This window comes from Hylaeus volcanicus, unplaced genomic scaffold (assembly GCF_026283585.1).
Source record: "Hylaeus volcanicus isolate JK05 unplaced genomic scaffold, UHH_iyHylVolc1.0_haploid 12237, whole genome shotgun sequence".
In the NCBI taxonomy this organism is placed as follows: domain Eukaryota; kingdom Metazoa; phylum Arthropoda; class Insecta; order Hymenoptera; family Colletidae; genus Hylaeus; species Hylaeus volcanicus.
This window is the reverse complement of record NW_026533172.1, coordinates 2,100,805-2,114,474: the sequence shown is the minus strand read 5'-3', so window position 1 is coordinate 2,114,474 and position 13,670 is coordinate 2,100,805. Positions and strand designations below refer to the sequence as shown.

Here is a 13,670-nt window from a genome sequence, read left to right as displayed (position 1 = left end):
AGGACTACAGTGAAATGTAAAATGTTGTTTCGCGATAGAGTATAACGAAAAATATTTCTGACCTGAAATCCCAGAAATACAAAAAAAAGCTGTGGCAGAAAAATATTTAACAAGCCGCAAATGCTTTTATGTCATGTATGAAAAAATGTGAAAAAATCATCGAGTCAATCTTTCTTTTATTATCATCTAAATGGTTGAAATGACATTTGCACTTTATTCAGAGAATTTACGTCTGGTTCACGAGACAATCAACCAATTTAAAACCAAAAGTACTGTCCGCTTACTTGTCATATCAAAACAGCAATCAATAGAAAAAATTCAATTCATTTACTCGCTAGGCGAAAAATGTTTTGGAGAAAATTATGTCCAAGAGCTTTTACGAAAAGCTCCTCAGTTACCTTCGGATATACAATGGACTTTTGTCGGTTCATTGCAAAAAAATAAATGTAAAGCATTGTTGAAATTAAAAAACCTTCAACGTATTTCGACGCTTGATTCTATAGAGTTAGTTTGCAGAATTCAAAATATTTGTGAAAAGACCAACAGGACAGTAGAAATTATGATCCAAGTAAAAGTTTTTGATGAAATGTCAAAGCGGGGTAACAGCTTTATATGAAAAACCTTCCTGTCGTGCATACGATATGTCATGTAGGTATAATGGTCGATGATGTCAAACATCTTACTGAATATGTCATTTATTCGTGTAAAAATTTAATATTCAAAGGTTTTTTCGTTATAGCTCCCACTAACGGTACCGAAAAAACTATAAGTGAATGTTTTCAAAAGGTGTTAGACTTACGTCAAACAGCTTTGTTACACTGGGATTCCTTTAAGAATGCTGCTTGTTTTGAGATATCTATGGGTATGAGTAGCGACATGCATGTTGCTTTACAATATGGTACTGACGAAGTACGTGTGGGTAGGAAAATTTTCGGCTCACGATAATTTTTTTTTGTTCTACATTCAAATTGGAAAAACATACCACAATGCAAAAATTTTTGACTTACCCGCAAAATAAAATTGGGTTTGTGGTTCGGCATATATTCAAATCATGTTTTGTTTCTTCTGCGATTCGTTAAAATATCAGTTTCATTTAAACTATTAAAACTTTTTTACGACTTTTGAACTTAAAAATTTTTCTTTATTAAAAAAATAAAGCAAAATATTCCATATACATTTATATCTTATCATTTTAGCAATCAATTTTTTTATTTATTTAAAAAAAATTGTAATAATCGTTTCAATTTCGCTTTATTTCAATAGACGGTTTAAGAAAGTTTATTTTAAAAGTTTCGGTGTAATTTGCATCAGAAACTTTGAATGGATCTACTCTTACATTGAAGACATGAGCCTGAGCCATCCCCTTTTTATTAGACTATAGACCATAAAGACCGTGTCGACCACTGGACAAATTAAACGGATGAAGGTCTCACCCATAATTTTAAGGACGGGATTTTCATTTAAAAGGGTTTCTAGTCAAACGCGTACTTTAAGTTAACTGTAGTCTAAAACCATGTAATACTGGTGCATTGCTTAGGCAACAAAAAAGTACTCAGTTTCGTTCTGTACATCCTTTAGCGATTGTTTGTAAAACCAACCTTTGGGCTACGAAAAGATACGTCATGTAATAACAGTTTCCGTGTATTTGATAATTTACTAAAACGCATTACAAAAAATTGTGGTCGTTTTTGATGATTCACTTTTTTTATTCCAAACCCTGTTTCAAATCGTGAACTATTTTGATTCATGCAGCAGAAAATAACACAAGTACATTTTCTGAAAAGGAACTTTTATAAACGTTTCATTTCCATTCATAAATCCTTTACTATTCCTAAGAATCTAAAGATTAACAAAATATAATTTTAGGGTTTTTTTAAATGAACGGCATTACCCAATGTTTATGTGAATTTAAACCGTTCATCTACAAAAATGTTCTTTTCTATTTTATCAAATAAAATCTATGCGAATACTATAAAATGTAACCTGTACCATAAAGAGAGATTGTATGAACGTTCAAATATCTGACTGAAAGTAGTCATCTTTTAAACACATTTTCAAGACAGTGCAGTGCTTTTTTGTATAAAACCTATGAGGTGAGTATTTTAAACCACAATTCGTTTATAATTGTTAATGTAATTGAAATCGACACTGGTGAAGCTTTTTTGACAATAATATTATCACACTCGCCCCTTATATATTATTTTTTAGAAATAAAAATGGACTAGTATCAATTGTATACAAAACATTTTTCGTTCGACATTTGATTTTTTCATCAATCATTCGCAGAAATTTTTCCACTATAAATAAACGAAAACTTCTACTTTTAAATGGAATGATTACCGACGCAATCAGTCTTAAGGTTTACAGATATCATGGGTCGACTATCGGAGACCTTAAATGGATGGAGTTTTTCATTCAAGACTTTAAAAGTGAATGGATCGACCATCGGAGACCTTAAAAAGATAGAGTCTCTCACTCGAGGCTTAAAGGGTGGGAACCATTCTTTGGAGTGGGCCCTACCCACTGCCTGGAATTAGCCCAGCAATAGGCTGAGACCGAATCCTACTGATGAGTCGCTTAGGCAACGACGAAATTCTCCGTTTCACTTTAGTGTTCCCCTTAAGAGATAGTCTGTGAAGCCGAATTATGAGCTCCGAAAGGATGCCTCATGCTGTAACGGTTTGTATAAGTCATCAAACTATGGGTACAATACAAATGTAAAGCTGCAAGCATGAACGTTTCGGTTTATAATTTTTATGTGCACCAGAAATTTGAATCTAATGAAAAGAAATTGATGTAAAATTGTTCGAAATTCAAAATAAACTACACGTTTGTAGTATAAAAAAAATAACAAACATTAGGGTTTTTTATAACGAAATTTTAATTAATAAAAAACGATAACAAAAAAAATCTATGTAAACCCAGCGCCAAAGCTACTCTAGCATAAATATTCAAAAATTTATGAGCAAACAAAATAATTTATCATTTTTTTTATATAGGATTTTTTTAAAATGGTAGGGGAGTGACAGTAACATCAGGTGCCGTCTACATTTAAAATAAAATAAAGTTTTGAGTACTTTTATTCACTTGCGAAAAAAAAAATGGAGGTAGACTATAGTCAAGAAAACAATGAGGACGAGTACATTAGTCGAAAAATTCGTAAAAAAAGGTATTTTGATCAGTTGCAAGGAATAATCAAGAAAAAGCAGGCTGTTCCTTCTAAATCAATTGAAGCAAGTACTGATTCTGCGCAACCGTCGGATCAAACAACAAAACAACCAATATCGGAACCCGTTAATATATCAGTTTCTTTAAGAAGTAATTGTCCGACGCTTCTTGCGACATCTCAGCGTTTGCGTGCTGATGCTGAAAAAAACAAGACTGGCACGAAAGAAGATGAAATCAAAACTGTTATTGTAGAAGAGCAGAGGTTACTTGAGCAACTTCAAAGAAGTGTTAATGCGCCTTTAATGAGCGTTAAGGAAAGGGCTAAAGGTATTGTTTATACCGAGCCAATCAAAACCTCTTGGCGTCTTCCCCAAAAATACCGCAATATGACTGATAAAGAAGCTAAAGCTTTTCGAGAACATTTTTTTATTGATGTGAACGGCAAAGATATTCCCCCTCCAATCCGTCACTTTTCAGAGATGCGTCTTCCAAAATGCATTTTAAAGGCTTTGAAAAAAAAAGGAATTGAACAACCAAGTCAAATTCAAATGCAAGGGCTTCCTGCTGCTTTTTTAGGAAGAGACCTTATTGGAATTGCATTTACAGGTACGTTTACCTCTTAAAAAAATTTTTGAGGTATACTCAAACTATTAGGGAGTGGGAAAACCATAGTATTTGTGTTGCCAATGATAATGTTCGCCATGGAAGCGGAGATGCGTTGTCCTTTACTTCCTGCAGAAGGTCCGTATGGTTTAATTATATGTCCGTCTCGTGAGCTAGCATCACAGACGTGTGCCACAATTGAGTATTTCACAAAAGCACTCACTGAGAACGGGTATTCTAAACTTTATACTGTTTGTATGATAGGAGGCACTAGTGTTACTGAACAGGTATTTACAGTTAGCATTTTTTTTTAATTTTATTTCTCTATCTACTTTATCAAAATCGTTTCTCATTTCCCGTCAAATCGCTTTTCAGAGTCAAAGTGTACGCAAAGGTGTTCATATGGTAGTTGCTACTCCGGGAAGACTGAATGATATGCTATCCAAAAGAAGGATGTCTTTAGTACAATGTATGTTTCTTATTCTTGATGAAGCTGATAGGTAGCTATAAACACATTTGGAGTCAGTCTTATCAATTCATTTATTTGTTAATGATCTAGATTAATTGATTTAGGATTCGAAGATGACATTCGAAATATTTTAAGTAATTTTCAACATCAACGTCAAACATTACTTTTCAGTGCCACGATGCCCAGAAAAATACAACAATTTGCTCGATCAGCTTTAGTAGAACCTATTATTGTAAATGTTGGCAGAGCTGGTAAACTTTTGTTTATATTTTTGCACTGTCACACACGTTTTTTTCGCGTGCTATTTCTAGGTGCTGCGAATCTTGATGTAGTCCAGGAAGTTGAGTATGTTAAACAAACAGAGAAACTCCCATATCTGCTGGAGTGCTTACAAAAAACTGCACCCCCTGTTGTGGTTTTTTGTGAAAACAAAAAAAGCGTTGACGATGTTTACGAATATTTACTTATTAAGGGTGTAGAAGCTGTAGCTATACATGGTGGACTTTCTCAAGAAGAGAGGCGTGAAGCCATAACTTTTTTTAGCAATGGTACTAAGGATGTTCTTATAGGTACTGATGTAGCTTCAAAAGGTCTTGATTTTCCCGCTATTCAACATGTTATTAACTACGATATGCCAAAAGAAATAGAGAATTATGTACATAGAATAGGTCGTACAGGTCGTTGCGGAAAAACTGGTAAATTTATCACAGAAATTTTTTAAAATTCTGTTATCCATTGTATAATACATGTATTGATGCACTGTTAATTATTATTTAGGTGTGGCAACGACGTTCATAAATAAAAACCAAGAAGAAACTATACTATTAGATCTAAAGGCTTTACTAACAGAAGCTGGCCAAAAAATACCTCCTTTCTTAGAAAGTTTAGATTTTCACAAATTTCATTCTACTGAAATCGGCGGGATCAAGGGTTGCGCGTTTTGCGGAGGTCTTGGTCATCGTATTACAGATTGTCCTAAACTCGATAGTCAGAAAAATAAGCAAAGTGCCATTAACGGGAAGGATTATTTAACTACGGGTAGTCGTTACACTGGGATTTCCGCATATAGTGGGGATTGGTAGAAAAACTGGAAACAACGAAATTTTTTTTTGTGGTTTTTCGGTCACTTCTAATGCGGTAAAATTGTCAATACATTCTCGTTTAATTATTAATGTAGCTACACAAAGGGAAACTTAAAAAATTTTCCATTAATTAGCCTTATTAGGGTAGGTAATTTTGAAATATCTTATTCAAGATACCAATACTATGAAATGCTACTTTTTTCCAATATACATTCAAATGTTATCGAGATCTTTTTCCACATTAAATAGTCTTTTGGTATTAAAGACTTTAAATGTGAAGTTAATTACGTCATTTTAACTTTTTGAATAGTTTTGTTTATGTTCTGGAATCCATAGTTCCGTAATGTTTGCTGTTTAGTTAAATTTTCAAAATATACTTCAAATTATTAATTCTTTTGTAAGACTGACAATTTTTTAATTGTTGTTTATAACTAAAATCAAACCTAGAGAGATTTTTTGTTAGAGTAATACTTACACTGGTTTTCGACCGGTTATGTTTAAGATAAAAGTATTTTTTTAAAAAAAGTATTTGATTTGTAAATCACAATAGTTTTTTTTTTTAAAGTGGGATATCTAACGTCTGGTTCATTATAAGGAAAAAAAGTGTTCTTTTCTTAATTATTAAAACGGAAGTAATGTTAACATGTGTCTTCTAAAAAGTTGTTAACAAGCCCAACAAAAATAGGCCACTAGGCTATTGAAAATCAGTAAGAGTCTGACATGACCGATTTTACTACATAAATAAAAGTTAATATATAGTAACGTTAAAATATTTTTCATTATTTATCAAGTGCGTAGTTGTATTAAATGTCATATTAATAAATTATTGTTGTCTCTTGAAAGCAGCTATACATTGTTGAAACTGAATGTCTAGCGATCGATATATCGATTACCCTACAAGTTTTTAACGATGAGAATACTCTTCATGGCTGGTTTGTAATTAAGTTGTTTTGTTTTTACCAATGCTTCATTAAAGATAAAATAGGCACCAATTATTTGAGAGAATTGAAAAAAAGGCAGAAATTCACAAAGAAAGAAGTGAAACGATTAAATAATGAGTTCAACGTTATAATCTTGAGAATTTCATGACCAGATGTTCTTGAGCATCGGAGAAATGTAGGTTGTTTTACCTATATTTCGTTGAAACGTTGTCTCGCTAAACTCAAAAAAGAGTTATTTTGTGATATGTTTTTTCAACGGGAAAAATATACTTTTATTACTCTGCACCGATTTCGCTTCCCCGAACACTCTGAATAAAGTCCCTTGGTTAGATGAAACTACGTGCAAATGCTTGGAAGTTATTTTAAATGAAAGTTCAATAGAATAAATGTTTTAACAAAGGAAACCTTTAAGGATCGTTTAAAAAATAAGAGTAGTGTCATTTTACAAAAACGAAAAATAACGTGAATATTTAAAAACACATATTTTACTTCAGTACAGCGCTGTTTTAGCACCATAGTGAAGTACATTATAAAAATGATGTGTTTTCAACATCAACAAATGTTTCTCGGCAGGCCGAAAACGGTAAGCTTTTATCATCCTCGTTTAAGGGTATACATGAAGTTAAAAACTTGTTATCCTCTATATCGGCGGTTCTAAACGCAATAAATTTTTTGTGTAAAAATTAAGAATTTGTTTGTTTGAACATACTTTGCCAATGAAAAGTTAACTAAAAAGAATATGAGCAAAAAGCCTGCCGTTATAGCGATTCCCGCAAGAATTAACTGGACTGGTTTTTTTTGTAGAACAGAAAGTGTTTCACTTGTTTTATCCGATTCCTCAGTTGTCAGCAGTGTTTCATTTAAAGATTTATTCGCTTCAGCTGAAATTGTTGCGTGGGTTTGACCTACACTCTCTACATACACAATTGCAAAAGATGGATCTATTTTACGGCTATGTCAGTAACAATCAAAGGTGTTGTACTTCACCTTCTTCAGTTGTTTTTCTATAAGTATCGTCAATTGTCATATTTTTTTTTTTTAATTCTTCTATTCTCAATTGGGAAAACGTCCCATCATTTTTTGCCACTATACGAACCGTTTGTTGTCGACGCGTGGTTTGATTATTTTGATGCAAAACTAAAAAGCCCAAAATACAGTGTTTATAAGATCAACTACTCTGACAGACATACCATCACTAACACCACTTGATTTATTGCTGTTTTGTTTGTTAATTTGTACTTGAAGCATTTCAGAATTCATAATTTGTTTTAGTTTGTAAAGCTTCTCAGCTATATGCGGTGGTATTGCATTTGTTTCCGAATTGTTTGAAACTGATACTGCACCATCATAACGATCTAAAGTACTATTACGGAGAGACAGTAGATTTAACGCTTTTAACGCATTAATTAGTGAGGAAGAATTTTTGAGAGTACTCGCATTGATAGGAGAAGCTGACGCATGACTTATTACATTACTGGTTTTTCTAGATCGGATTGTGACGCATGGTATAAACACAATATCGTCATCGATTGTATCATCCAGTGATTCTAGCTGTATACTCGATTGTTTTAATTCATCTTTAGAAAACCGAACCAATGCGTGTTTGGTATCTTCTTCAAACTCAACAACCGTGTCTTCCTCCCCAAAATCGCACTGTTCTCCATCATATGAATAATATTTCATAGGTTTAGACTCGAACGAACAATTTGTATTCGTGTTAATCCAACGGGAATTATGCTTTTCTTTCCCCTCACCTATAAAGTTAACGGAATACTACAATACTAATTGCCGAGATAAATTTAATTTTCGCAGTACCTAAGCTGGTCATTGGTAACTCATTATGAAGAACAGTTGTCTTGTTGAAATGTAATTGATGGAATTCTAATCGGTAGATGACAAATCATTAGAAAGAAAAATTAAAGACAAGAACATGTTATTCACAAACCTATGCATTCAGATGTATTGAAATCAGTAGCGCAGTTTTGTGGATTGAAACCACTAGACTCGCTTCTAGAGTGTTCAAGTGCTTTATGAGAACCAGAGACTTCATTCTGCCACTTTTGGGAGAAATCTTTCGAAATGTTTAAGCTGCTTTCTGTGTTCGTAACGGATGTTTCAGCTACAGTGTGTAACAATTTTTCGGACGTTTTATCCCGCTGATTCGTTACAGTTTCTTCGGTTTCAAGGGATACAACCGATGTTTTCGCTACGTTACTTTGCTTTTGTTTCAACTCAGACTCTTTTTGTATATCAGAAGATTGGAAAAACGTTTGGGTGGTAGCATTTTTCGTAAAAGAAGTGTTATGCATGTGTTTCTACATATTCGACTTCTGAATCGGTCAACTCATCAATTCTTATCTTACTTGAATGCTACTGTGTTCATTCCATGTCGATATATTTTTTCCTTCAACAAAACTTTGGGCCCCATTAGTTGAACTATTGTCTAAATGTTTTTTGTCTCTTTTCTCCTCACCCTTATATATCTGTGATTAAGTTTTTTATATTACGTAAAAAAACCTTTAAACGCACCTCTGTGGTATTCCTTTCTACTTGACCATTACAATTAGACAAATTTGCTTCTGTTTGAACATGATATTCTAAAATTAAAAATTAAAATGAGCAAATTTGTTTTTTACTTAAATTGATCTTCAATATCTTTTTTCATTGTTTCAAAACAAAAAGACTTTATAAGGAACTTTAGGATATTATAATGAAGTTGTTACCTTCTCTTTTACAACTGGAAGTGTTTTTTTGGCTTTCGTCTTTTCTCAATTCGCTGTTTGACAAGCTTGATTGACTTTCACGATTCGACGAATCTGTAGCGTTATTGTTCAACTTTAAAAACCTTGTCTTATCCCAAGTGTCGGCAGAATCTGAATTCAAAGGAAAATTACGTAAAAACCATAAAACTGATCGAACAAGCAATTGTTCATTACAAAAAATCAAACAGTGTAATATCCTAACCCTCTTTCTTATAGTAGAATATGATTCTATGTATCAACATTAACAACAACTATTTTAATTTTTTTTTTCTTTACAAACATCAGTAAGGAGTCATTTTCATCAAAGTGACTAGACAATAGGGTAGCTTATGTTAAGCCGTATTGCTATTACACCGTGTCAGTACTTGTTTACCTTTACTCGAAGAGGCACGTGTGTCTGATTCACGGGATGATTGACACGGTGAACTAATGGAGGATAGCTCAGTAGGGAAGTTACAATGATTCACTGGCTGGTAGGTTGCTGTACTTTCTTTCAAATTGACCAGTTTTCCTAATGGTGCATTACTGGCGACAATATTGGTTTCCACTTTATTTATTGCCACGTCAGTTTCGCGCGAATTCGCAAACGTAAACAATGTTTCTGCCGTCTCAGGTGGTAGGGACTTATTATCGGCCTTGTCCCATAGCGGGTACGTTATAAAAATGTTAATTTTTTTTTGCGTAAGATTCGTGCTAGTATTTAAAAATTCTGGAAACAGTTGTGCCGTTGATCTATTAGTGACAACATTTGTTCGGTTATCTTGTGGTGTGATTGGTATACCAAGGGGGGAGTGAAACTTATATTTTTCCATTGGTTGTGTCGTGTAATACTCAACTTTATTTCTTTTCGGTTGTATTTCGGTGTTCCTTAACGGTTCCCTTTTAGTTTCTTTTTCCTCCAACGCTACTGATGTTGTCTTTTCTAGTTTCGCTTCTGTTTGAACAAAACCAAGTCTTGTAAAAAAATTTCTTGACAGTTTTCAAAACCATTTACCTGATGACTTCCTACTACACTGAAGACGCAATTTATGAAGACATTTTTCCAGGGACATTCTCTCAATGCAATTTGAAATGTACTTGTTTAAATTGATGTCGTTTGTTTCGTAATATGCTTGACTGTTATTTAAAAACTCCGCTGAATTTGTATAAAACCAAAATAAACACTGATTTTTAGTTATCATAAGCTTTCACTCACTTTTACTAACTACTGATGTAGGTTGAGGAATAAAGGATACGCTTGTTATTGAATTATTGATATTTTTGATATCTTTTAGATCATTACTCGAGATAACCTGGTTTTCTTTGTCGTCTTGTCGAATTGAAAGGAAATCTGTTCCCTGATGCATACGTAAAGAAATACTTCGTCTCTATTTTTACAAACAAAACTTTTAAGCAGTGTTTTACTGATGTAATAAATGGGTTAAAGTCATGCGTCCACGAAAATAATTCAGAAGCATTGAGTTGCAGTGTCGAGTTCTTAACATCTCTGTTCGAAAACCCATTGCTTATCGGCGTGACTTCCGGACGGATAGTTTCATTTTTCTCAGTGCTGTTGACTGTGCTACGGTTTCTAGCTAGGCTCTCGAGTTCTGCTTGGTATGTTGTCTGAAAAAAATAAAATAAAAACAATTAATTTCATATTTCAAAGAATTTCGCATAGTCCCGTTTACTAATATTTCAAAAAAAAGTTTGATTCATATGCAGTCAAACGTTTTGTGTCAACTACTGAAATAAGCAGAGGACTAAAATGTTTTATTCAGTTGGCTTTTTTTTTTTTCTTATTCAACCTACATTTATGAAACTCGTCGACTTGTAACGCTTTTCACTACTATTAATAGCAATGTTTGTAAGATTGGTAGTTGAAGTGGTAGTTTCTTTTTTCTATTAAAAGCAAAAATAATGGTTTGAACAAACTATTTCAGTATACCTTTGAAAAAAAAACTGAAACATTTTGGCGGTTTTGGTGCACTTCATTCGATAATCCCATTTGTGAAATTTCGTCTTTAGCGTTCTGTTAACGCATAGAAATGGAATCATTCCCAGTGTACAATTCTGAAATAATTGTTACCTGAATAGTTGTATGTTGAGTCAAACCTTGATCTACCGAATTTTCGTCTTGTGTAGTAAATGTTTCATTGTTTGTTTCTGAAACATCAGTGATTGCATTGTTGCGATCAACTTTTGTTTTGACAACATCAAAATAAATTCAATTGGAGAACAACAATAACTTACTGGATACTACATCTCCAACTTGAGAAGAACTTGTATTCATTGAGTCGCTCTCTGTCCGCATGGTTGAATCAGTGTGGTTTACGTAACTCTGAGTTTCATTTGACATGTTTACTTCACTACTTTTTTTTTTTGAGAGTGTGTTGCTCAATTGTGTTTCTTCGGAAATAACATGGCTTGTGAAATTGTCTTCACTTTTGCTTATAATAATTGACTTAGTATTGCTGAAACTATGAGTAGCACGCTCTGTCGTAGAAGTGTCGTTAATGTCGTGATCTCTGACGTGTTCATGTTTACACGCTCCATAGGCAGAAGAATACATATCTGACGGATGACAACCCTTTAGGGAGATGTTCTGAATTCTTCTAATATCTTGTGTGTTGAAACTGAATGCCGTTGGTTGAGTCATATTTTTATCACATCTATGTTCCCCATCTTGATCATGACACGGTAATGTAAAATTTCCCGATAAAGTACTATTCCAATGTGAAGATTCTTGTTGTTTCAACATAACTGTGTGATTATCAAGTGAAACGTCATGACTCGACTTCTCGAACACCCGCGTAATAGCTTTTGACGTATTAAAATTATTTTTTTCTAATATTCGTGTAAGAAGACAAGAACTGTCGCCGTTGTCAGTCGTTTCGTTTGATTGTTGTTTTTGTTTTTGAAGCGTTTCATTTTTCATTGAAAGCAAACTATCTGTTTTTGTTGTATATGACCCATTTATTGCAACATTTATTTTTTCTTCTGAAAAAACGGCTTGCGAAGAGTGGGTCGGGTTTTGTAAGAGAACAGTCGTGATTGTATTTTTTTTGTGAAGTGTTTCGCTGGAATGTTTATCACTTAAACCATTTGAACTTATCGATACATTTTTTGTAGTATCTAAAACACAAGCATTCTTCTTGATTTGTGCGTCGGTAGAATTATTTTGTGTGAAATGGAGCTTTGGTGTCGTATTGTTGAGAAGCAATGGACAAGGTAGGTGGTTGCTAGTACCCCTAAAGCTTTTATCATTTGACTTTTGATTACAAGAGTCGTTTTCTGAACGTGAACAAAAAGAATGTTTATTGCTTGATATTGTACTTACTAAGACTTTACCTGTTGTTTCATGAGAGCAAGAAGTCACTTTTTCGTGACACTTGTTACGTTTTTGGGGTGACTTGGAAATATGGAAAGCAATATTAATGTGGATGTTTGAAGCCACGGGGTGGCTAAGACTAGACGACTCATCATGATATCGTGTTTTTTGCTTGCCACCAGAACTTCTAGAAAAGTATTCACTGGGTGACGAATCATGCTTATTACTTGAAGGAACCGATTGATGGCACGGGTGAAATGTCTGGCTTTGATTGTCACTTAGGACATGGGAACGGCAATGACGTTGATCAGATGGTTGAACATTTAAATTAATTGAAACACGAACGTTAGACGATCCTAACGCTCTTCTCATACTCGGATTTTTTTTATGTAATACAATGGGATGGATTGAATTTTGATTTTTGGATATGCTATTTAAATTTGGTTGTTGACATTTGATACTTTTGTCCATGTTAGGGGAGGCACGAGAGTCAAACGTCTGTTTCTCAACTGTTCGGGGAAGGCAACGTGATGGTATAGAAATATTCTTTTTAATTTTTTCCGCATTAAATTGCTTCATATAAGGACTTGATAAAATTTCATATACATTGGTGCAATCTATATCGTCAGGCCAATTGGTGAATTCGACTCCAGATAATTGTTCGAAAAATTGTCTACTAATACCTAACGTTTTGAGTTTTTGTTTATTAGCAGATTCAATGGATTGCTCACTTCCAGATGATGACGGTAGGATGTCCCAAGAAGGTGCTAACGCTTCTCTTTTTCCTAAATTGGCATCTTCTACGGCGTTATTAAAATTATGTGAAATGGGATCCGACACTTGTTTTAATGTGTGTAAAGTAGAATTAGAATCCACTATTTTACTCGCTATGCAAGCCAATGCATTTTTGTTGAAAAACGTCGTCGTTATCACAGAAATGTATAAATTTATTAAAATCATTTAAAAATCTTGTTTCTTCTATTTACTAACAAAACGATTTTACTGGATAATGTTAAAAAGAAAAGATGGAAAAAAAAAAAAAAATAATAAAAAAGAATACAAAAATCAAAGATTAATCAAAACTTTTCTTTTGAAAGATACAATATTCAACACCTTCAATAAATTAAAACTAGTGATAGATTGATTGAGAAAAGAAAATTTAGCTTTCTTATTAGCAACATCACGATATCAACACCCTTGTTTTGCAATGAAACTCATAACAGTGAATGTTTTTGATCACATGTAGCATATGTTAGCAGGAGACATGATACTAAACGCCACATATGTCTCCGCAAAGTAAAATGTTATTTGCATTAAGAGTGTAATTTTTTTTTA

The 13,670-nt window shown here is 33.4% G+C and overlaps 3 protein-coding genes and 2 long non-coding RNA genes across 7 annotated transcripts; 4 read left to right on the top strand and 1 right to left on the bottom strand.

The window, feature by feature from the left end:
- Positions 1-190: 190 nt before the first annotated feature.
- On the top strand, positions 191-1,767 carry LOC128884146 (uncharacterized). Its single transcript, XM_054137244.1, has 3 exons — positions 191-599; positions 653-862; positions 924-1,767. The coding sequence occupies exons 1-3, from the start codon at positions 191-193 to the stop codon at positions 1,016-1,018; spliced, it is 714 nt and encodes a 237-aa protein (XP_053993219.1). The 3' UTR covers positions 1,019-1,767.
- A 1,166-nt stretch (positions 1,768-2,933) lies between these two features.
- LOC128884144 (uncharacterized) lies at positions 2,934-5,707 on the top strand. 2 transcript variants are annotated; one of them, XM_054137240.1, is made up of 7 exons: positions 2,934-3,774; positions 3,823-3,909; positions 4,036-4,058; positions 4,147-4,271; positions 4,331-4,491; positions 4,552-4,935; positions 5,018-5,707. In XM_054137240.1, exons 1-7 carry the CDS (start codon positions 3,102-3,104, stop codon positions 5,320-5,322), a joined length of 1,758 nt encoding a protein of 585 aa, XP_053993215.1. In that variant the 5' UTR covers positions 2,934-3,101; the 3' UTR covers positions 5,323-5,707. The 2 variants fall into 2 exon arrangements, with proteins under 2 accessions (XP_053993215.1, XP_053993214.1); XM_054137239.1 differs by having other exon boundaries at positions 3,823-4,058.
- Positions 5,708-6,049: 342 nt separating this feature from the next.
- Positions 6,050-6,452, top strand: LOC128884444 (uncharacterized). Its single transcript, XR_008459385.1, has 3 exons — positions 6,050-6,112; positions 6,169-6,254; positions 6,308-6,452. It is a non-coding gene; the product is annotated as an uncharacterized LOC128884444 (long non-coding RNA).
- A 178-nt stretch (positions 6,453-6,630) lies between these two features.
- Positions 6,631-13,532, bottom strand: LOC128884441 (uncharacterized). Of its 2 annotated transcripts, none has more exons than XM_054137873.1 (18): positions 12,356-13,532; positions 11,258-12,298; positions 11,094-11,203; positions 10,953-11,036; positions 10,817-10,906; positions 10,430-10,630; positions 10,221-10,362; positions 10,020-10,160; positions 9,399-9,959; positions 8,987-9,136; positions 8,793-8,860; positions 8,627-8,746; positions 8,209-8,578; positions 8,079-8,144; positions 7,454-8,017; positions 7,251-7,400; positions 6,973-7,177; positions 6,631-6,917 (listed from the first exon to the last, which is right to left on the bottom strand). In XM_054137873.1, the coding sequence occupies exons 1-18, from the start codon at positions 13,293-13,295 to the stop codon at positions 6,791-6,793; spliced, it is 5,130 nt and encodes a 1,709-aa protein (XP_053993848.1). In that variant the 5' UTR covers positions 13,296-13,532; the 3' UTR covers positions 6,631-6,790. The 2 variants fall into 2 exon arrangements, with proteins under 2 accessions (XP_053993848.1, XP_053993849.1); XM_054137874.1 differs by having other exon boundaries at positions 11,094-11,170.
- Positions 10,095-10,556, top strand: LOC128884443 (uncharacterized). Its single transcript, XR_008459384.1, has 3 exons — positions 10,095-10,237; positions 10,300-10,373; positions 10,422-10,556. It is a non-coding gene; the product is annotated as an uncharacterized LOC128884443 (long non-coding RNA).
- Positions 13,533-13,670: the final 138 nt, after the last annotated feature.